Source organism: Myotis yumanensis, unplaced genomic scaffold (assembly GCF_028538775.1).
Source record: "Myotis yumanensis isolate MYYU_CA2020_CCGP unplaced genomic scaffold, mMyoYum1.0.hap1 SCAF_3, whole genome shotgun sequence".
Lineage (NCBI taxonomy): Eukaryota > Metazoa > Chordata > Mammalia > Chiroptera > Vespertilionidae > Myotis > Myotis yumanensis.
This window is the reverse complement of record NW_027223754.1, coordinates 168,644,261-168,663,487: the sequence shown is the minus strand read 5'-3', so window position 1 is coordinate 168,663,487 and position 19,227 is coordinate 168,644,261. Positions and strand designations below refer to the sequence as shown.

At 41.5% G+C, this 19,227-nt stretch overlaps 1 protein-coding gene across 3 annotated transcripts in view; it reads left to right on the top strand.

Annotated features, from left to right (window-relative positions):
* ANO6 (anoctamin 6) overlaps positions 1–19,227 on the top strand; it is a 187,901-nt gene that overhangs the window by 82,039 nt on the left and 86,635 nt on the right. For all 3 annotated transcript variants that reach the window (XM_070410386.1, XM_070410387.1, XM_070410388.1), the window contains one exon: positions 186–265. In XM_070410386.1, the coding sequence (XP_070266487.1) occupies positions 186–265 (80 nt within the window). The remainder of the gene's footprint in view (positions 1–185; positions 266–19,227) is intronic.

Here is a 19,227-nt window from a genome sequence, read left to right as displayed (position 1 = left end):
AATTAATTCCCTTTTAATGCGCACGAATTTCATGCACCAGGTCACTGGTTAAATCATATAAACCTATAAGTGTGCCACAAATGCTAAATATAGTTGGTAAGCCAGTGCTGCTGATTTAAAAGCAAAAAGTATGTGAGCCGATGCAACTTCATGCTTCATTTCTTCATGTGTTTGTTTATTTTTAGCGTTGGAAAACTTCGATCAGATGGTTGGCTCCAAATTTGGAACTCGGGAAAGTCAGCCTGATTTCCGATCCCCGGAGTTTGTGAGTATTACTACCCTGTCTGAAATCTGTACTGATTAGCCAGAGCTTCCTCACCAAGAGGAGGGAAAGGTGTGGCTTTTTCCATGGATTCTTGCCTTCAGTGGCTCTTCATCTGGCACAGGTCTCGCTGGCAGTGCTGTGGTTCTTTGGGGAACAGGTGACTATAGAACTGTAGTGTCTTGGCATCATGCTCTGTCGGTTTGTTCTGCTATGTGTCATTGTCAATGGGAACTCATTCTGCAGCACGATAGTATCACGTTACCCATCATTCGTTCATACCCTGGTATCAGTTTCTGCTGTTAGTAACTCAGGAAACCAGTCTTTACTGAGCATGTACAAGTCCATTAACCAGTCTGATTCCCATTTCATTCTGGAACCTCCAGTCATACAACCTATATAGATATATCTTGCAGGGCTAGGATTATTGTAGTGGTTATTCCTACCAAGAGGGGAACTAAATGCTTCCACTAAATTAGACTCATTAGAGGCTAGCCATGGTTCCTACCCTTAAGAAATTAAAAATCTTATTAGATGCTACTGTGATTTTATTAATGCCTTGTTAAAAGAAAATTAAGCACACAGGATGCTTTATGCAGAATGTCCTCACTGAATAGGTTTTATATTAGATTCACTTGAGGGAGGGGGTGGGAAGAAGTGTTTCTCTGACTCCGGTACCCTGTTATTCACAGACGTGGAGGAAAGCATGCCAGGACCCGCCGCCATGGATTGATTTTTGTCCCCTGCCGCAGGCTTGTCTACCACTTTAGCAATGCAAAAATATTTTTTGATTTATTTTCAAAGTGTAATATGCAGTCGCCACTCCGACAATTGACAGGGCACCAGAGCAGCATTGTATTATTGATAAAGATGCCCCCCCACCCCCAAAAAACTCATTATGTGTTTTTCCTCTCTCTTCTCACACACTCTTTATGGATCGCCCCCTCGATTCAGCCAGGAGGAAGAGCTCTGGACTGAAAAGAGATCACACATCAAACTGTACCCACAGTGCCATTGTATTTCACAGTGTGGGCTCCTGCGGTGTACTAGCAGATTGCCTACTGCGAAAATCACTTGGCTGTAATAGAAAGACATAGTGTTCGATGGTGTCCCTGTTATATTCAATGAGATTTTCAGTGAAGGAAAATTGGGAGTGCTCGCCAGTAGTCCTGCATCTTAAAGGAGCAGAGCACTTTTGTGGTGGTTCTAACTCAGCCGTGGGCAAACTACGGCCCGCAGGCCGGATCCGGCCCGTTTGAAATGAATAAAACTAAAAAAAAAAAAATGACCGTACCCTTTTATGTAATGATGTTTACTTTGAATTGATATTAGTTCACACAAACACTCCATCCATGCTTTTGTTCTGGCCCTCCGGTCCAGTTTAAGAACCCATTGTGGCCCTCGAGTCAAAAAGTTTGCCCACCCCTGGTCTAACTTCTGCAGTTAGAGGCCGAAGTGGAATTGACGCAGATGTTTCACATTTGAGTCTGATATTGGTACAGGCTCGTGGAGGTGGCCCTCTTTGGTTCTGTTATTTTCAAACTGCTTTTTTTCTGATAACCTGTAAGCAACATATCTAATCTAAAAAAGAGCTCTGTGCAGTCAGGTGGTGGTGTGCTTGGTAAACACATCCAGTTCACACCAATGCCCGGTGTGAAAATAGAAGTATTTTTTCTCAAGAACAACAGATCTTCGTATATTATGGTGTTGGAGATTGTCATGCCTCAGTGTTGTCTTTGCCACAGACAGTCTACACTGGGAATTACACTGGGAATCTTCTTTTACCTTCAGTGTTAACTGCCCCATGTCCCTTTTTCAGGTGTGAGGACTGGCCAGTCCAAGCTAGAATGACCAGGGCTGGAACTTGGGGATCACAGAATAGACTTACCGCAACTTGTCTTAACAATGAGTCCGAGAACCTCCAAACTGAAAGGAGAGATTTAGGCTCTGTCTTCATATTTTTATTTTCCACTCAAGAATATCCAGTCATTTCTTTACACCACAGTAGAAGAGCTGAAGTTGTTAATCACAGTTTCCTTCTATGTACGGTTGATATCAATGTCTATAACCTTGCTATTATCTTTCTCTAATTGTGTGTTCGCACCCGTGTTCAGGAAGGGATCTGTGATTTTCCTTGTGCTTTATGGATTTTCACGCATCCGATGCTCACTGCATGCCACATCCCTGTGTGGCCTGCGCATAGCCGCTTCTATTTTCTCCTCAGCATCACTGTAGGCTGCATACTCCCAGTTCCACAGTAAACATGTATTTCCCTGATGCCGTCTCCATGGTAAAAAACAGGAGGTGTGCAAGGTGCCTGGAGAATAAGTCCTCGAGGGAATCGGGCGTAATATTGAAGGGTAGCCTTTTTTGTAGGCAGAATGTTACAGCATCAGTGAAAATGGGTGGCTCACTGGGCCGTGTAGGCAGGCGGATTGGGCAAACACCAGGACAGAATCAGGTAAGTTGATCCAACCCCAAATTTAAAATCAGAAACAGGTGATACTGTGACCCTGGGAGCAAAGAGAACCCAACAGCAAAGCAAAATTGAAAACAGGGAGAAGACAGAAGAGTAAAAGGAGCTGTGAAGTCAGCATTCTGTTCTCCATCTGGCAGTTTGCTGAGCTGAACCGAAATAAAGCAAGGCACAGACTATGTTTACTCAGGCCTTAGCCTCAAATAGTTCAGATTTTAGAAGGATCAAGAGTCTAGTGTTCTCATACAACGGAGTGTATTTATATGGTTTGGCCAACAGGGAGAACGAAAATGCTTATCATTATTCATTTGTTTCCTTCAGAATTTCCGTTTTTCTTTCCTTTTAAATAAGGCCTCAGAGAGCAGTGCTAGTTGAGTAGCCTTGGTTACCGGCATGATAAGCACATTCAAGGTTTCCGTCGCAGCTCAGGTGTCTGTGAAGTGACTAGTCAGGCAGAGCCGTGTTGCCAGGTGGTCTATGTAAATGAGTGTAAGTGACGGGTAAACAGATGCTGTTGTGAACCCCCGTGTGGCCTGGAGACAGCAGCCCACTGTGCTCACCTCGTTCACTGCAGAGGTTATCCATTCATGCTTTTGTCACCGGCGTCTCAGTGCTGCTCCTCTCCACTTCCCACCCCACTTTTAGACTGAGGCAAGGTTAGCCAAAGCATGCTGAAATGGAAAGGGGTGCACAGAGATGTGGACACAAGGTGTGTGTGTGTGTGTGTGTGTGTGTGTGTGTGTGTGTTTGCTACTCCGAAGCATGTGAGGTGCTGGGAACATGTTGAAACTAAACATGGACCACCTCTGAGGTGAGGTGGACATGGGAGTGAGGTGGAAGAGACCCGGCTAAATGCTGACCTTACAGAAAATAACTTGGTGATCTTGCTATGCTGGGAAACCATCTCAATCCAGTGCAGGTTTTTATATAAGCACAATGAAAATCAGTTTCATAACCTGCTTTATTAACTTAACATTTTATCCTGAATGTTTCCCTTGCTGTTTTTCCCCAGTTTTACTGAGATTTAATGAATATATAATTGACATGTGGCACTGTGTCCATTTAAGGTATACAGTACCATACTGTGTTTTTTCCCCCCTCTAATGTTCCTTTGTGTCAATAAACTATAATTAAATTATAATTTTCACAACAGTTAGTTCATGGCAACCTAGTCAAGGACAGAGTGGTATGGCCAGATGCTCTGGAACCAGGTGATTGGTGACCATCGTTTTGGGACATGGGCCCCAAACATAGACTAGGTACATGATGACAGGTCCCAGACGCTGGGGAAGGGGACTGGCCAGAGTGAGGCTGGGGATCGAATATCCCTGATAACCTTGTAGAGTTCAGACTTTGAAGCAGAGACGGCAGACCTAGGCTGTCTGTTCAGAACTGAGGATGGAAGCCATCCACATGGCTATGACGCAGACAGAGGTGGTTCTGCAATATGGTAACATGAAGATAGAGGGCACCTAAGCTCCCCCCCAGTGCCTTCAGTTTCAGGTTTGGTTAAGAACAAAGGTGATCTGAGGGTGCAGTCATGGCTGACCTCGCAAACCTCAGGTTTATTCCAAGCCTCAAGGAGTTGGAGGGGTTCGTAGGGAGAAGGGTTGGGTAGTGGTCAAGTCTGTTTCTAGAAACCCCATCTCTGTTGGTATTGGCCCAGGAACTTACATAGGCCCGATGGCCTGAGCACACCTGGGTGAGGGATGGGGGCGGGAAGAACTCAGATCTAGCAGTGGGGACTCTGCTTGCAGCAAACTGGAGAGAAACCAGGCTGGGTCAGCAGGAAAACACGTGGAAGGAAAGAGAAGGCTAAGGGAGCATGTTTTATGATTTGAGTCTCGCTAATAATATCCCCATTTCAAGCCTTTTCAGACTTAAGATTTATACAGTGGGGCCTTGACTTAAAGTGTCCCGACTAAAAGTTTTTTGAGATACCAGCTGTCTCTCGGCAGATTTTTTGCATTGAGTTGATAGAGTAATTTGAGTTAACGAGCTCCTTAACGAGCTCGGTCTTGGAACGAATTAAACTCGTAAGTCAAGGCCCCACTGTATGTAAGTCTCCTGGCTTTTTGGAGGCAGGAAGAGTCTTATCACCTTTTGTCTCATGCTGTTAGTGATGTTTTCCTTTGTTTAGCTTCTACCAAATTTAGAGTAAATAATGAGTGTGGGTTGGCAAAAGAATATTAGGATTACAATAGGATGAACTAGGGAAGATGATGAGAAACCAGGATTTAGAGAGACTTATCTAGAAAAATAGACTCAGGAAAATGAGGATTAAAGTGAAGTAAGTATACTGTATGTCCCCTTCGTTCAGCACTCACGATTATACAGAGAGGAGGTCTGAAGAGTATCTCATTGTGTAACTGGCTCCCTTTTTGAGGGAAGATACTACTCTCTAGAAAATACTGCTGATTCCCTGAAATTCAAATTTGATTCTCTTTCACTAGATGAAAATCTATGTGATCCCCTAGAAAGAGTTAAAATAATAATTCATTTAACAAATATGTATTTGAAGTCTACTATTTTAGGCACTATAGTGAACAAACAAAATATCCCTATACGTGTGGGGCTTACATTTTGGCGGGAGAAACAATAAATTAAATTCATAAAATACACAAAATAAGTAAAATACATCACATGCCAAATCGTGGTAAATCCTAAAGGGAAATAAAGTAAGGATTGTGTGTGTACATTGAGGAGGAAGGGTTACAGTTTTAAATAGTGTTCAGGGTACATCCCACTGAGAAGGTGGGCACATCCCACTGCAAAGGTGATAAGTGAAAAGACCTGAAAGCAGGGGCGCATACTATTTGGAAATCTAGAGGAAGCACAGTTCAGGCAGAAGGAAGAGCTTAGACAAAGGTCTTGCGGTGGGAGTTTGTGATGATTGAGGAAATGGGAGGAAGCCAATTTGATTGGAGTAGAGAGAAGGATGGTGAGAATAGTAGACAGTGGGGACTTTATAGGCCATTCTAAACACTTTGGCTTTACCCCGAGTGAGGTGGAAAGTTACTGGAGGATAATGGGGGGTTCTGAGTAGAGGAGAGACTTGACCTGAGCTGTGGTTTAACAGGATCACGTTGACTATGGTGAGTGTAGACTGTGGAGGAACAAGAGCAGAAGCATGGAGACCTGTTGGACTTTTTAGGAATCCAAGTGAGAGATGATGGTAGCTTGGTCCTGAGTATTAATGATGGCAGTAATGAGACATATGCTCATTCTTGGTGTGTTTTGAAGGTAGAACCAAGAGGATTTGTTGACAGATCTGATGTGAGGTATGCAAGAAAGAGCAGTCAAGGATGACTAAGGTTTTTGACCTGGAAGACTACAGAGGAGCAGTTGGGGGGAAAAGTGTGCAGTGGAAAATCACATTTCTGTTTTGTATCTGTAAAGTTTGAGACATCCAGGTAGAGAAGTTGATATACAATTGGATATATGAGTCAGGAATTAGAGAGGGGTCTAGCTAGAGATGTGAGGTGTCAGCACACAAATGGTGTTTAAATCTGTGGAACTGAATGAGAGCATCAAAGGAAAGAGGGAGATAAAGTTAAGAAGAGACCCTGAAGTGAGCCCTGGGGTCCAGTGTTTATAGAGAAGAGGAGACTGAGAAGGAAGAGTCAGTGGGGTAGGAGGCAAGCAAGGAGAGTCCTGGAAGCCAATGAAGAAAGTACAAATAGGAGGGAGTGATCAAATACTGCTGGTGAGGATGAGCGATTGGATGTAGCAACATGGAGCTGACCTTGACTAGAAGTCTTAGCTGAGTGGTGGGATCCAAAACTCATTAGAGAGAATTCAAAATGGAATGGAGGAAGAGGAATTGGATACTGGGAGTTTAGAGAACACTTTCCACAAGATTTTGCTGAACAAGATGACAGAGAATGGAGGTATTATCTGGAAGGGGATTAGGATGAAAAGAGTTTTTTAATTAGTTCGTTTTAAGATAGCAGGAATTACCTTTTGTAAAATAATCGAAATAATTCTGTAAGAAGAGAAAATCTGGCACTGCAGAATAAAAGGGAAGAATTCTTGGAATGCCCTCTTGAGAGAGGACAGGAAGGAGATGGAATGTGGTCCATAAATGGAGGCCTCCCCCCATAGCTAAAGAAATGGTTCGTTTTAGAGCCACTATGAGGCCTCAGGTGGGAGGAATCACTTTGTTAGACTGGCTAGTAGGAACTTATTGAACTTTTTCTCTTGATTGCTTTTTATTTACCAGTAAAATGGGAAGCAAGGCATTCGCTAAGATTGAGAAAGGAAAAGAGAAAAGAAAGGAGAAGAGAGAGGGGGGAAGATATGAGATAGAGTGAATGCCCTGGGAAATGTGATATAATTGCTGGGTGGCGCCATGAGCCCACTTGAAGTGGGCATGATGATTTGTATGCTTTTTCCATTCCAGTCCAGCTTTGGGGAGCAGGCATGAGATAAGCAAAGAGTTTGATTTAACTTATTTTGGGGTTTCACCAGGTCAGTTCAGTGAAGCAAGACAAGACTAAGAGAGTTACCAGATGTTTGCAAGAGAGTATAGGACCAGGGATAAGAGGAGGTGAGGCAATAGGGTCAGTAGATTTAGATTTAGATGAATAAATTTAGTGGGGTTTGATCATGTTTGGAGTTGGGATATTGGGGAAAAAGTGAACTGGAATAATAAAAGGCAGTAGTTGGAGAGTCAGATGTTTATAATTGAGGGAGGAGTTACAGTAACAAGTACAGACAAAGTCTGGGGTTTGAATATTGGAACGAATGGCTGAGGCAGGGTGGAGTTGCAAGAACAGCGTGTTGGGAGGATCACATATGTGGATATGAAAATCCTCAAGAGTTATGCCAGGCGTAATGCATTTAAAAAGTAACAGTGAGCCAAAGCTTAAATTTCCAAGGAATAAGGGGCAGTGACTCGGGTCTGCAGATGGCTGCAAAAGGAAATGACCAGAGAGGAGGAGGAATCTGGGAGAATGACAGGATGGCAGCCAAGAAGCAGATGAAGTGTTGATAGTTCCGGGTGTTGTGTAGGGATTCAGTGATATCAGGATTGCTCAGCCTCAGCACCACTGAAACTCTGGGCTGGATTTCTCTTCATTGCGGGGAGCTCTCCAGTGCATTGTAGGATGTTTAGCAGCATTCCTGGTCTCTGCCCACAAGATGCAAAGGACCCTCTCCCCAGTTGTGACAACCAAATGTTGCCAGATATTGCTAAATGTCCCCGGGAGGCAAAACCATTCCCATCTGAGAACCACTGAGTTAGATGAATATGGAAAGGGTGTTGAGGTCACTGGTGTCCTTATAAAGAGCTATTTCTAGGGAGTGTTGGGGACTGGTGGGACCTCTGAGGATTGTGAAATGAGCAGGAGAAAAGAAAATAGAAAATATTGACCTATCTTTCAAGGAGTTTGACTATGAAGGTCTGTGGAATGGTTTGAAGGATGATTATGAAGGGTGAGGGAGATATAACTGGAGGAGAATATGAGAGTCAAGGTTGATTTCCTTCTGACAGATGCAGAAACTTGAACAAGTTAAAGGATTGAAGAAGGATCCATGCGAGAGGAACAACTGAATCTAGAGAGAAGTAGCTTTGAAAGGGCTGGGAATGTTTGCAGAGCACAGTGGAGAAATCAGCACTAGATAGGAGGAGCAGTGTCTCCTAAGGGCCAGGAAGGAGGGAGAAGGTTGATGCTATTTGTCTGTGGATTTGATGGAGAGAAGGTGAGGGAATTCCCATCCTACAGCTTCAATTTTCAGCTACTAAGAGTGTAGAGAACACTGGGAGGAGAGGGAGGAGTGGATGCTCTGAAGTAGTTGTGGAGAGCAGAGACCAGGCTGACCTGGGAAAACCTAGAAAAAGTTCTAGGGCTTCAGGGCTGTGGTGAGGGCGTGTGTGGGGCCAGGGAGCCTGAATTTACAGAGATACCCAAACACCCTGCTGTGGTTTCTCCAGTATCACTCAGACGGCGAGAAAGCAGGAGGCTTCAGCCAGAGTTGGAGCTGTGCTAAATGGACATGGGTGGCCTGGCTGGTGTGGCGCAGTGGTTGAGCATCGACCCATGCACTAGGAGGCCGCAGGTTCGGTTCCCCATCAAGTCAGGGTACATGCCTTGGTTGTGGGCTCAATCCCCAATGGTGGGACGTGGAGAAGGCAGCCCATCAATGTTTCTCTCTCATCAATGTTTCTATCTCTTTCTCCTCTCCCTCCCTGTCTCTCTAAAAGTCAAAAACATTTTAAAAAATGGATATGGTGCAAAGAGTGTTACTGAAGTGATGAGCTGGGAAATGGAACCTTAAAAAAGGAAGGGAGGGAAGAAAAAGGATTTGCAGATTGATGAGAAAAGATCCCCGGGCTCAAGAAATCACTGCAATGAGAAGCAATGTTAGTTGTGGTCAACAAGAGGGATTCTTGAATAAGTGACTTTGGAAAGAGAATTTTTCAAGTGATGACAAGGTCCCACAGTGGGACTCTGGCAGTTCATGAAAGGGAGACGATCATTAGTAATAAGTCAATTGACTGAGGTGCCAGTGTATGTGGGCCATGCCTGTGGATGCGGATGTCCGGGTCTGATGGAAGATCAGAATGTGAGCCAGGGCCAGATTTCCAGTGAACCAGGAGCAGCCGCTGAGAGGAGGAGATGATAGACTCTAGGGATCTCTGGGAGTATATTCTGTTAGCTTGGGCCTAAACGTTTTTCCCCCAAGAGCATTGGGAGTAATGGTCTGCCAGTGACCCAGGGAATGAGCCACCCTCCTTCCTTGCTCTGGTGAGAGAAGAATCAGAACCAGCTGCCCACCGATCTGCAGGTTTTGTTTCAAGATGGTCAGTCAGGTTTGTTTCAAAATGGATTCAATGGGATCTTCTTCTTTTTTTTTCTCTCTCTCTCTCTAGAAATCCAGACCTCAGTTTGGTTATTTCTAGAATAAGTAGCCCTGCAGTAAGTAGCTCAGTGCTGGGGCTATTGAACGAGATTACAGTTGATTTTATGGTCAGTGCACGGCCTTTCTGACTAATCCCAGAAACCCATCATAAATCACAAGGTCTGCCCCAAGCTCCCAGGATTTTCAGGATCTGGAAGACGGGCTAAAAGGAGGACTCTTCCATTCAGGCATTTCTAACAGAGAAATAGGGCGGTTTGCCTTATAGCTTTTGGCACTAAGTTCAGCAAACTAAAAAGGAAAAGAAACTCTACTGCAAAAGGAAGCCAAACAAAGGAACATTATTTTGGCAAAAAGGACTGTTAGGAGAGAAATGAGGTCAAAGATAAACTAGCTAGTAAGAATGGCTCAATTGGCCCATTTGCTAGGAGACGACTTCACATGGCATTTCCCCGTTGAGAGCTTTTTGTGCATTCAAGAGCAAAGGTAATGGAATGTGTGGTATTCCTGAGGATGGAGGAAAGGGGACCTACTCATTTGCTTTATGTGGTTGATTCAGAAGCTACATTTGTTAGGATTTGGGGGTAGGAGCAAAAGCAGGCAGTCCAACACGCACAGATCTGGGTCAGAAATTTCTTTCTGAGTCACTTCGTTGGAATGCAGAATCATTTTCCCAGAGAAACAGTCATAAATGGTGATTATGCTTTTAGGCCCTGCCAGGATAGACCCACTGAAGCCAATTTTACTCAGAGCCAACACACTATCATTCTGTATGAATAATTTTTTGGAACACCCCAATCTTTTCCATTTTGACAAACAAAAGTGAGTAACACTCAAGTCTAGAGTGAGTGAGTGAGTTGAGGTTTGTTTAAAAAAAATGCTTAACATGATAGAGATTGATTGATTTTGAGTTATGTTAGACCCTGAAGAGGCAGCAAAGGGTAGAAACTTGAGGAAGACAGTTTAGTGCAGCGGTTCTCAACCTGTGAGTCGCGACCCCTTTGGCGGTTGAACAACCCTTTCACAGGGGTCGCCTAAGACCATCCTGCAGATCAGATATTTACATTACGATTCATAACAGTAGCAACATTACAGTTATGAAGTAGCAACGAAAGTAATTTTATGGTTGGGTCACAACATGAGGAACTGTATTTAAAAGGCCAGAAGGTTGAGAACCACTGGTTTAGTGGTACAAAAGGACAGAGAAGAGAGCTCATCTGCTCCTGTATTACTTCTGTCTTTTCTGCTAATGAAGGTGAACTTTAGATTGAACGGTTCGAGCCCTGGGGAGGGGCTGCAGAAGCCCTTTCTGCGTGAGACTGCTTTAGAAAGAAATATAATTATTCCAATGAGTTTAAATTTCCTGACTAGAAAAATTATCTATCAACCAGGGTATTAAAAGAGCTTGTATATTTGCTCATGGAATCACAATTAGTAATCTCAAGGCTATAAGGAGAACAAGACACGTTCTAAGAATAGTAAAGGGACATTTATGACAGTTTTCACAAAGGGTTGAGGTTAAGGTAGAAGTTGGGCATAAACTATATTCTGATCAATAGAGACATTGGAGCGTTAATCCCCAGGAATATTACAGAATGAAATTTTGAAGCACATAGTTGGTGAATGTTAGCATCAGGAACCAACATGAGTTCAATGTCATGTCAAAGTGAGCACATTGCCCCCCCCCTTTTTTTAATGAGGGGGGATTATTAGACAGGTAGAGCAGAAGAAAGCCACAGCTATTTTTGTGTGTTTTGATTTTAGCAAGCTGTGTGGAAAAAATTGCATTTAATACAGAACGAAGAAATGCAGGCCTAGTGAGTGTGTGCTTATCTGGGCAATTGTTCTTACCAAGACTGTGGAATAATGGATGGAAATCAATTTCTAGAGGAGACAAAAATCAATATGAATTAAAGTAAGCTCCTGCTCCTAATTCATAAATATCAGTTCCTTAACTAAAGATCACAAAGGCCAAGCCTACTGACTGATCACGTGAAAAGGCTAGGTATTATGCTAACTTAAACTAATTATGAATTGAGAATGTAATAGTACCTCTAGGTTGCATTCATACCTCTGTGGCCAGAACAAAGGAAGTACTACGCTTCTCCCATTCAGTATTGGTAAATCCACCTCCTAATCTGGGTTCTCCATTTTAAAAGGAAGACTATAGAAAGGAGAAGGATCAATGTGGTGGTGGCAAGAACTTACTGACAAGTTTAAACATTTGACAGTAGTAACGTAAATGTAGAGTTAAGACCCAAGAATAGAAAGTATATATAGGCAGATGGATTTCATTTCAGAAAAACGTTCTCATAAATGAAATACCTTAACTCCTTGGAGTAGTTCAAATACAGACAAACTGGACAACAGTCTAGGAAGGACATGATGAGTGCTTGGACCATGCTTTATGTGTAGTTGGACTTGGTAGTTGGTGGAAAGTGGGGAATGAGAAAAAGAGGATGTTTCTGGGACTGGACCACCCCATCAAGATGCATGTGGCTCACCGACATATGTGTTGCTTTTTTATTTTTTTCCTTCATTTAACCTATTATCATCAGCAGCCAAATTGTGTAATTAATTAAAACCCTTTCCTCCATATAGCAGTGTTCATTCTACCTGGTTTTATTCCCTGATTTTCAAAACCCTTGACTGCAAAACGCTTTGTGAATTCCTTCCCCACAAAGTGGCCCAAATGAAATTCAGCAAGCTAGCTATCATTATCTGGGGGATGTCAGATTTAATTTGACAAAAACATGCGTGAGGAAGGCAGGGAGCCCTGGGCATTCTGGGGGCATTCTGAACAGAGATGTGATATCATATTTACCATAGGACTCATTTGATTATAAGTTGTCTAGAAGCATATCACAATAATGCCAAAAAGCCCACAGAGGCAAAAGAATTGAGTTAAAGTTGAGAATCATCTGCTGGTAAATAACCTGACCGTGTCATGACCTAAAAAAAAAAAGCCACATTAAATTAAAATTTAAAGAGAAATTCAGACTTGGTGGAAATGTATATACAATATGAATTCACAGGATTCTTGGAAAGTCAGAAGGGAAACCAGTGGGATTTCAACTGCAGTTGTCCATCCCATATTTTGAACTCTTAATTTGGAGGTAGTAAGGGTTTTGGAGTGGTGATTTAAAATCCTTTTATTTTTGAAGTTCAACTAGTTAACTGTCGTTTTCCTTATTTCAACAATAAGTATAAATAAAATAAGTATACTTTTATTATAGGTCTCAAATGTCTTCCTTAAGTCTGTTTCTGGTTAAAAAAAAAAAAAAAGAAAGAAAGAAAAAGGAAAAAAAACTATAAATATGCTTTTACCCAGAAAACTCTAATAGCTCCTTCAAAAAAAAAAATGCATTTTATAGTGTCTTCTCCCAAGTCATTTTTTGAGATGTAGATTAATGTGATCTGACAGGTTGTAGTAACTACCAAAGAGCATTTTCATTAATTATAATGGGCAGGCCAATAATGTGGCTCTTTATATGATGTTAGTATGAATTAGAATATATCAAATCAGGACTATCCTTATAGCTGGAGTAAAATTTGACTGCAAAGTCCAAATCCCTTAAAATAAAAACACATCATGAAAATTTGGACAGGTCATTCAGTGATGCTAATGGTATCACCACCATTTCATGTACTTTCGTTAGTCTTAGGTATTTTTAAAAATCAAATGTACTGTATTGTAAAATAGGAAGTAATAAGATTGAAGAATAGAGGTTAATGAGGTGAGATATTTCTGAGATTTTGAGAGTCTTTTTACTTTAAAAAAAAAACACACAAAAAAACCCCAACCACACACACACATGCTTTCTTTTTAGTAAGGGAAAGTCATTTTCAAAGTCGTTACTCTCTTCCCTCCCTTCCCCTCACTCCCCCCAAGCTGAGTGGAAGATGGAATTTCAGGGAATTAGAAGCCTCTGTTCCCAAGAAGCTCTGCTGTCTGTCCCCTGTGGGCAAATTGCTTTTCCTTTTTGGACCTCAGTCTCCTCCTGAATAAAGAGCCGAAAAATCAGCAGTAGATTTCCTCACCGAGGTGTCGTTCTGTGACTGCGCAGGGATTGAAAAGCATTTTAGCTATCTTAAAAGCATATTCATAAAATAATCATATAGCGAGAAGTCTTAGTTCACTTTTATGGATGCTTCTAGTTGGAAACGCACCTTGCAGGCTCGGGGCTAGCCAGCCTTGAAATGGCCGTAGCCCTCCCTTGCTCAACCCAGCCATGCACCTTCTCATTTCCTTTCAAATGAAATCAAATTGTGTTGGCATCACGACTTGGTTCTCATGAGCACACAGGAGCATGTGTGACTTCTGCTCCTGAGAAAGTAGTCGGGCCCTTAGGTGCCTCCCAAATTATCAGTGGGTTGAGAATTAATCATAGCCAGCAATATTATAAAATACCCACGGTACAGTCTATCAATAAAGAAATATGTTGAGCGTTAGTAACACCTGCTAATCGAATTTTCAATAGAACTAGAAATAAGAGCTATTTAAATTATGCACTATGTTGAATAAACCACTATCAGCTTCACTAAATTTTGCAGTAACTTTTTCATTTATTTGATCATTTAGTATTTATTAGTCAATGTAGTTCGAGAAATGCCAAGCCATATATCTCAATATTTAGGCCAACATTGCCTTATTATCTGACAAATGTTAGTCATGCAACTAATGCTGGTTGGTTGGTAGGTTGGTTAAATGGAAAATATCCGGCAGTGTGCAGTGTTTGATTAGTCTCAGCGGCACTTTTACAATAAAAGTGCTAGAGGAGTTTAGTTAGGACTGTAGCGCTGAACCCCGGCTCTGTGTCGCAATTACCTGGAGAGCTCTTGTGAAAAGTGGAGGCCCAAGCTCCACCTCCATGAGCTAATCTTGCTCTGTGTTAGAACCTGTATATGTTGGTATAAAGTTTACAAAGGTGACTTTATGTGCAGCCAGGTTTAAGAATCATTGTTTTCAACCTAGCCAGTGTTGCTCGGCGTTTAGAGTGTTGGCCTGCGAACCAAAGGGTTGAGGGTTAGCTTCCAGACCCTGGTCCAGGCACATGCAGGAGGTAACCAATGGATTTGTCTCTCTCACATCAGTGTTTCTCTCTTTCTCTCCCCTGCCCTTCCTTCCACTCTCTCTCAATGGAAAAATATCCTCTGATGAGGATTAACAAAACAAGGAATCATTGTTTTTGAAAAAAACAGGTGTGTAGGTACTGAAATCTGTGCCGAAATCTATACTAATCAAGGTTTTACCAGAAAAGAGAACAGTACAGTATATACTTATATACACATGTGTATGTTCATATATCTATATGTGTATGTGTGTGTACATATATGTATATGTGTATATATCTATATCATCTATATCTATATCTATATCCACACATGGCACAGAGAGAGAGAGTTATTAAAGAATTTATCTCCAGACTTGGCTTCTGCAGTTGTGGGGTCTGATTCATAGCGCACTCCAGGAGGCAGGGCAGGCTGGAAGCTCTTGGGCTGGCACAGCAGTCTATAGATGGAATTTCTTCCAGAGAAGCCTCAGTTTTTCTCTGAAGGTCGTTCATCTGACTGGCTGAGTCCCACCCAGATCATTGAGAATAATGCCCTTTACTTAAAGTTCATTGACCATAGATGTTAACCACATCTGCAGAATATCTTCACAGCAACACCTAAATCAGTGTTTGGTTGCATCACTGGCTACTGCAGCTCAGCCAAGATGCCGCAAACCTGCCTCCACAGTGGATATACTACAAGAGGGTATCCTGACAGCATGGCATGAACAAATGAATGAAAGTGGAAAGGCGTGTGCCCAGGTTACAGAGTTGATCTAGGAGAGTAGGAGGAGATGAAGTTAGAAAGATAGCTTAGGGTCGAATGTAGAAGCCTTGAACTCAGGGTTTGGGCTTAGGAGCTGAAAGGACGGAGCAGTGCTGTAGCAGCACTGTCCACAGAACTTTCTCAGATGCAGGAAATGTTCTGACTCCATGCTGTCCACCGCGATTGCCACGTAGCTGCATGTGGCTGTTGAGACAGAGGAACTGAATTGTTAATTCTGTTTAATTTTAATTCATGTGAATTAAACAGCCACACATGGAGAGTGCAGCTGTAGAGAGATCGATCTGACAGGAGTAGACAGGATTCATTGGAAGGAAAAACAGAAAGCAAGCAGTCCGGTTTGACTCTCCTCACAGTCCCAGTGTAGGGAGGGACAGAGGCAGGGAATGTAGAAAGGAAGAGAGATGAAAAGTGAGGAAGGAAGAAGGGTATCAAAAATAATCTTATGGTTGGCCACTTCTCTACCCAGCCACTTCTCTATCGTCCCAGCCACTTCTCTAGCCTCCCAGCCACTTCTCCACCTTCTTCTCCTTCCACCCAGGCCCTCCCTGTCTGTCAGGTTTCCTCAGAGCTCATCGCAGCTGTCTTTTCTCACTGCTCTTCTCAGGCTCACTTCTTTAGTTTCAATGGCAAGCTCAGTGCTCAAAAGTCTCATGTCCATACTTGCAGTCTTAGATCGTTCCTCTCCACCCCAGACCCCTGATATCTCCACTTAGAAATCTTACAAACTCTTGGTCTTCCCATACTACTCATATTTCTGTTTCCGTTTTCTGAATTTGGGTAAATATAATTGTCATTCTCTCAGCTGCTCAAGCCGGTCCCCTGAGAATTTTCTTGACACCTTGTTTGTGACCTGCTGATGCTCAGTGTGAATTACAGCTGCAGTCTGTTTCTTTCTCCTCATCCCTGTTGCTACCCACCCCTTCCCTGCAGAATAGGTTGCCACCTTTCTCTGGGCTCTCTCAGTCTCTCCAGGACCACTTTTGTTACCCACTATTTATTCTCTAAACAATTCCTTTGAAAAACAGAAATCATACTGTTTCATTTTTTCTGTGAAGTGTAATGGAATTTCCTCCCTGTGGCTTTATCTGTCATATTACAAAGCCCCACAGGACAAAGGGTTAATGAATTTCAGTTGATTTATTTAATAATATTTATCCATTTAATAGTTCTATAACCCTATTAAGCAGGGACAGTTGGGAAATACAATGGAAATATCCCTTGGGGCATATGTGCTAGTGAGAAAGACAGGCATTAATCAAATAATTACACAAATAGCTAGGCAATTAAAACTGTGAGATGTGACATTTAAGGAGTCGTCTGTGGTGCTCTGAGAGTATATCAGTACTAGTATATAGAAGGACGAGACCTAAGCCAGCCAGGAAGATCAGGGAAGGGCTCCATCAGGAGCCAGGGAGCCAGGGAAAGGGAGAGAAGATTCTAGGAAGTGGGAACTGTGTATGCAAAGATAGGAGGGCAATACTATACTTTGATGGAATACAGTGCAATCATTCCAAACCTCCACTGGTATACAGAAGCTGACAACTGCGTGGGGATGAATAGTCTTAAATTTTCCAGGCCATCTGGAGCAGCCTTTGGAAACCAAGGATACTGAACCTTTATAAAACTTGAATAAGATGTTTCTATTAAACACTTTGACTTGAATCTGTTATCTCAAGTCAGTTCAGAAAGTACCTCTGGTGGCTTACTTTCCTAAAAAAACACACAAAAAGTAGGGATTCTTTCCTTTATTGTTAAATACAATTAAAATGATAGTATGTGCACATAAAAATAGATGATCTTATACTATATATGTATTATATCTTGCTGATATAATTTGTATAACACAAAATTAGGAGCCAAAATGAGTGGTATAGAACAGCAGTTCTAAACGTTATATATTCTTACAGTTTACACTCTTAAAGTACTAGTATTGACACCAAGGAGCATTTTTGATGTGGGTGTATCAGTCAAGATTTACTGTATTGGAACGTTACAACTGAAAATTTTAAATATTTATTAATTCATTTAAACATAACCAATAATAAACTCAGTACACATTAACATAATTAAGGTATTTTATGAAAAATAACTCTTTTTTGTAAAACAAAATTTAGTTAGAAAGGTGGCATTATTTTGTATACTTTACAAATCTCTTTAAGAGAAGATAGATTCTTTTTTGTTGTTTTTTATTGATGTAAAATTGGTTAATAACATTATATAAACTTCAGGTACACAACACTATAATTCACTGCCTGTATACACTGTAGCGTGCTCACCACCAGAAGTCTAGAGTCTGTCCCTACACATTTCACCCTTCCCTCTGACTACCTTCCTCTAAAAGCTACCAATCTGCTGTCTTTATCTATGATTTTGTTTTTGTTTGTTTTATTTTATTTTTTATTAAATTTATAATGGGTTTTCCCTAGCTGGTTTGGCTCAGTGGATAGGGCTTTGGCCCACTGCCTGAAGGGTCCCAGGTTTGATTCTGGTCAAGGATACCCACCTCGGTTGGAGGCTTGATCTCCAGCCTTGGTCAGGGTGATTGCAGGAGGCAGCCAATCCATGTATTTCTCTCTCAATGTTTCTCTCTTTGTCTCTCCTCCTCCCTAAAAAAAATTATATAAGTTTCAAGCGTACATTTCTATGATACATGTTCTGTATACTAGTATTGCGTTATGCACCTACCACCCAAAGTCAAATTATCTTCCATCACCATATATTTGGCTCTCTTTACCTTTACCCCATCCTCCCTTCCCTCTGATAACCACCATACTATTGTCTGTGTCTGAATTTCATTTTTATATACTGCATATCAGTATTTGTTTCTTTTTTGTTTTCTGTTCCACATGAGTGAAATCATACGGTTTTTGTCTTTTTCTATCTGACTTATTTCTCTTAACACAACACTCTCAAGTCCATTCATGTTGTCACAAATGGCAATATTACATCTTTTTATGGCTGAGTGGTAATCCATTGTATACTAGTATATGTGCCACAACTTCTTTATTCATTTATTAGTCAGTAGACCCTTAGGTTGTTTCCATATTTTGGCTCTTGAAAATAATGCCACAGTGAATATCTGTGTGCATATATCTTTTCAAATTAGTGTTTTCATTTTCTTTGGATAAATACCCAGAAGTAGAATTGCTGAATCATGTGGTAGTTCTGTTTTAATTTTTTTTGTGTGGAACCTCCATACTGTCTTAATAGTAGCTGCACCAATTTACAATCCCACCAACAGTGCACAGGGGTTCCCTTTTTTCCACATACCCACAGACACTTGCTATTTGTTGACTTTTTAATAATAGCCTTCAAGGCAGATGTAAGGTAATATCTCATTGTGGCTTTGATTTGCAAGGTGGTTAGTGATATTGAGCAACTTTTCACGTGTCCATTGTCCATCAGCATTTCTTTTTTGGACACATGTTTATTGAAGTCCACTACCCATTTTTAAAAAATCTGATTTTTTTTTTATGTTGAGTTGTATGAGTTCTTTTTATATTTTGAATATTAACCCCTTTTCAAATACCTCATTTGAAAATATTTTCTTCCATTCAGTGGATTGTATTTTTATTTTGTTGTTGGTTTCCTTTGAACAGATGGATGCTTATATCTGATCTGCTTCTGCAGTGAAAAACTTACAATATGTTTTTTTGGGGGGGTTAAGTATGTGAAGTAGATCGAGCCTTACACAGATAGTCAGAAAACACTTGTATTTTATTTTTTAAAATATATTTTTTATTGATTTCAGAGAGGAAGGGAGAAGGAGAGCGAGATAGAAACATCA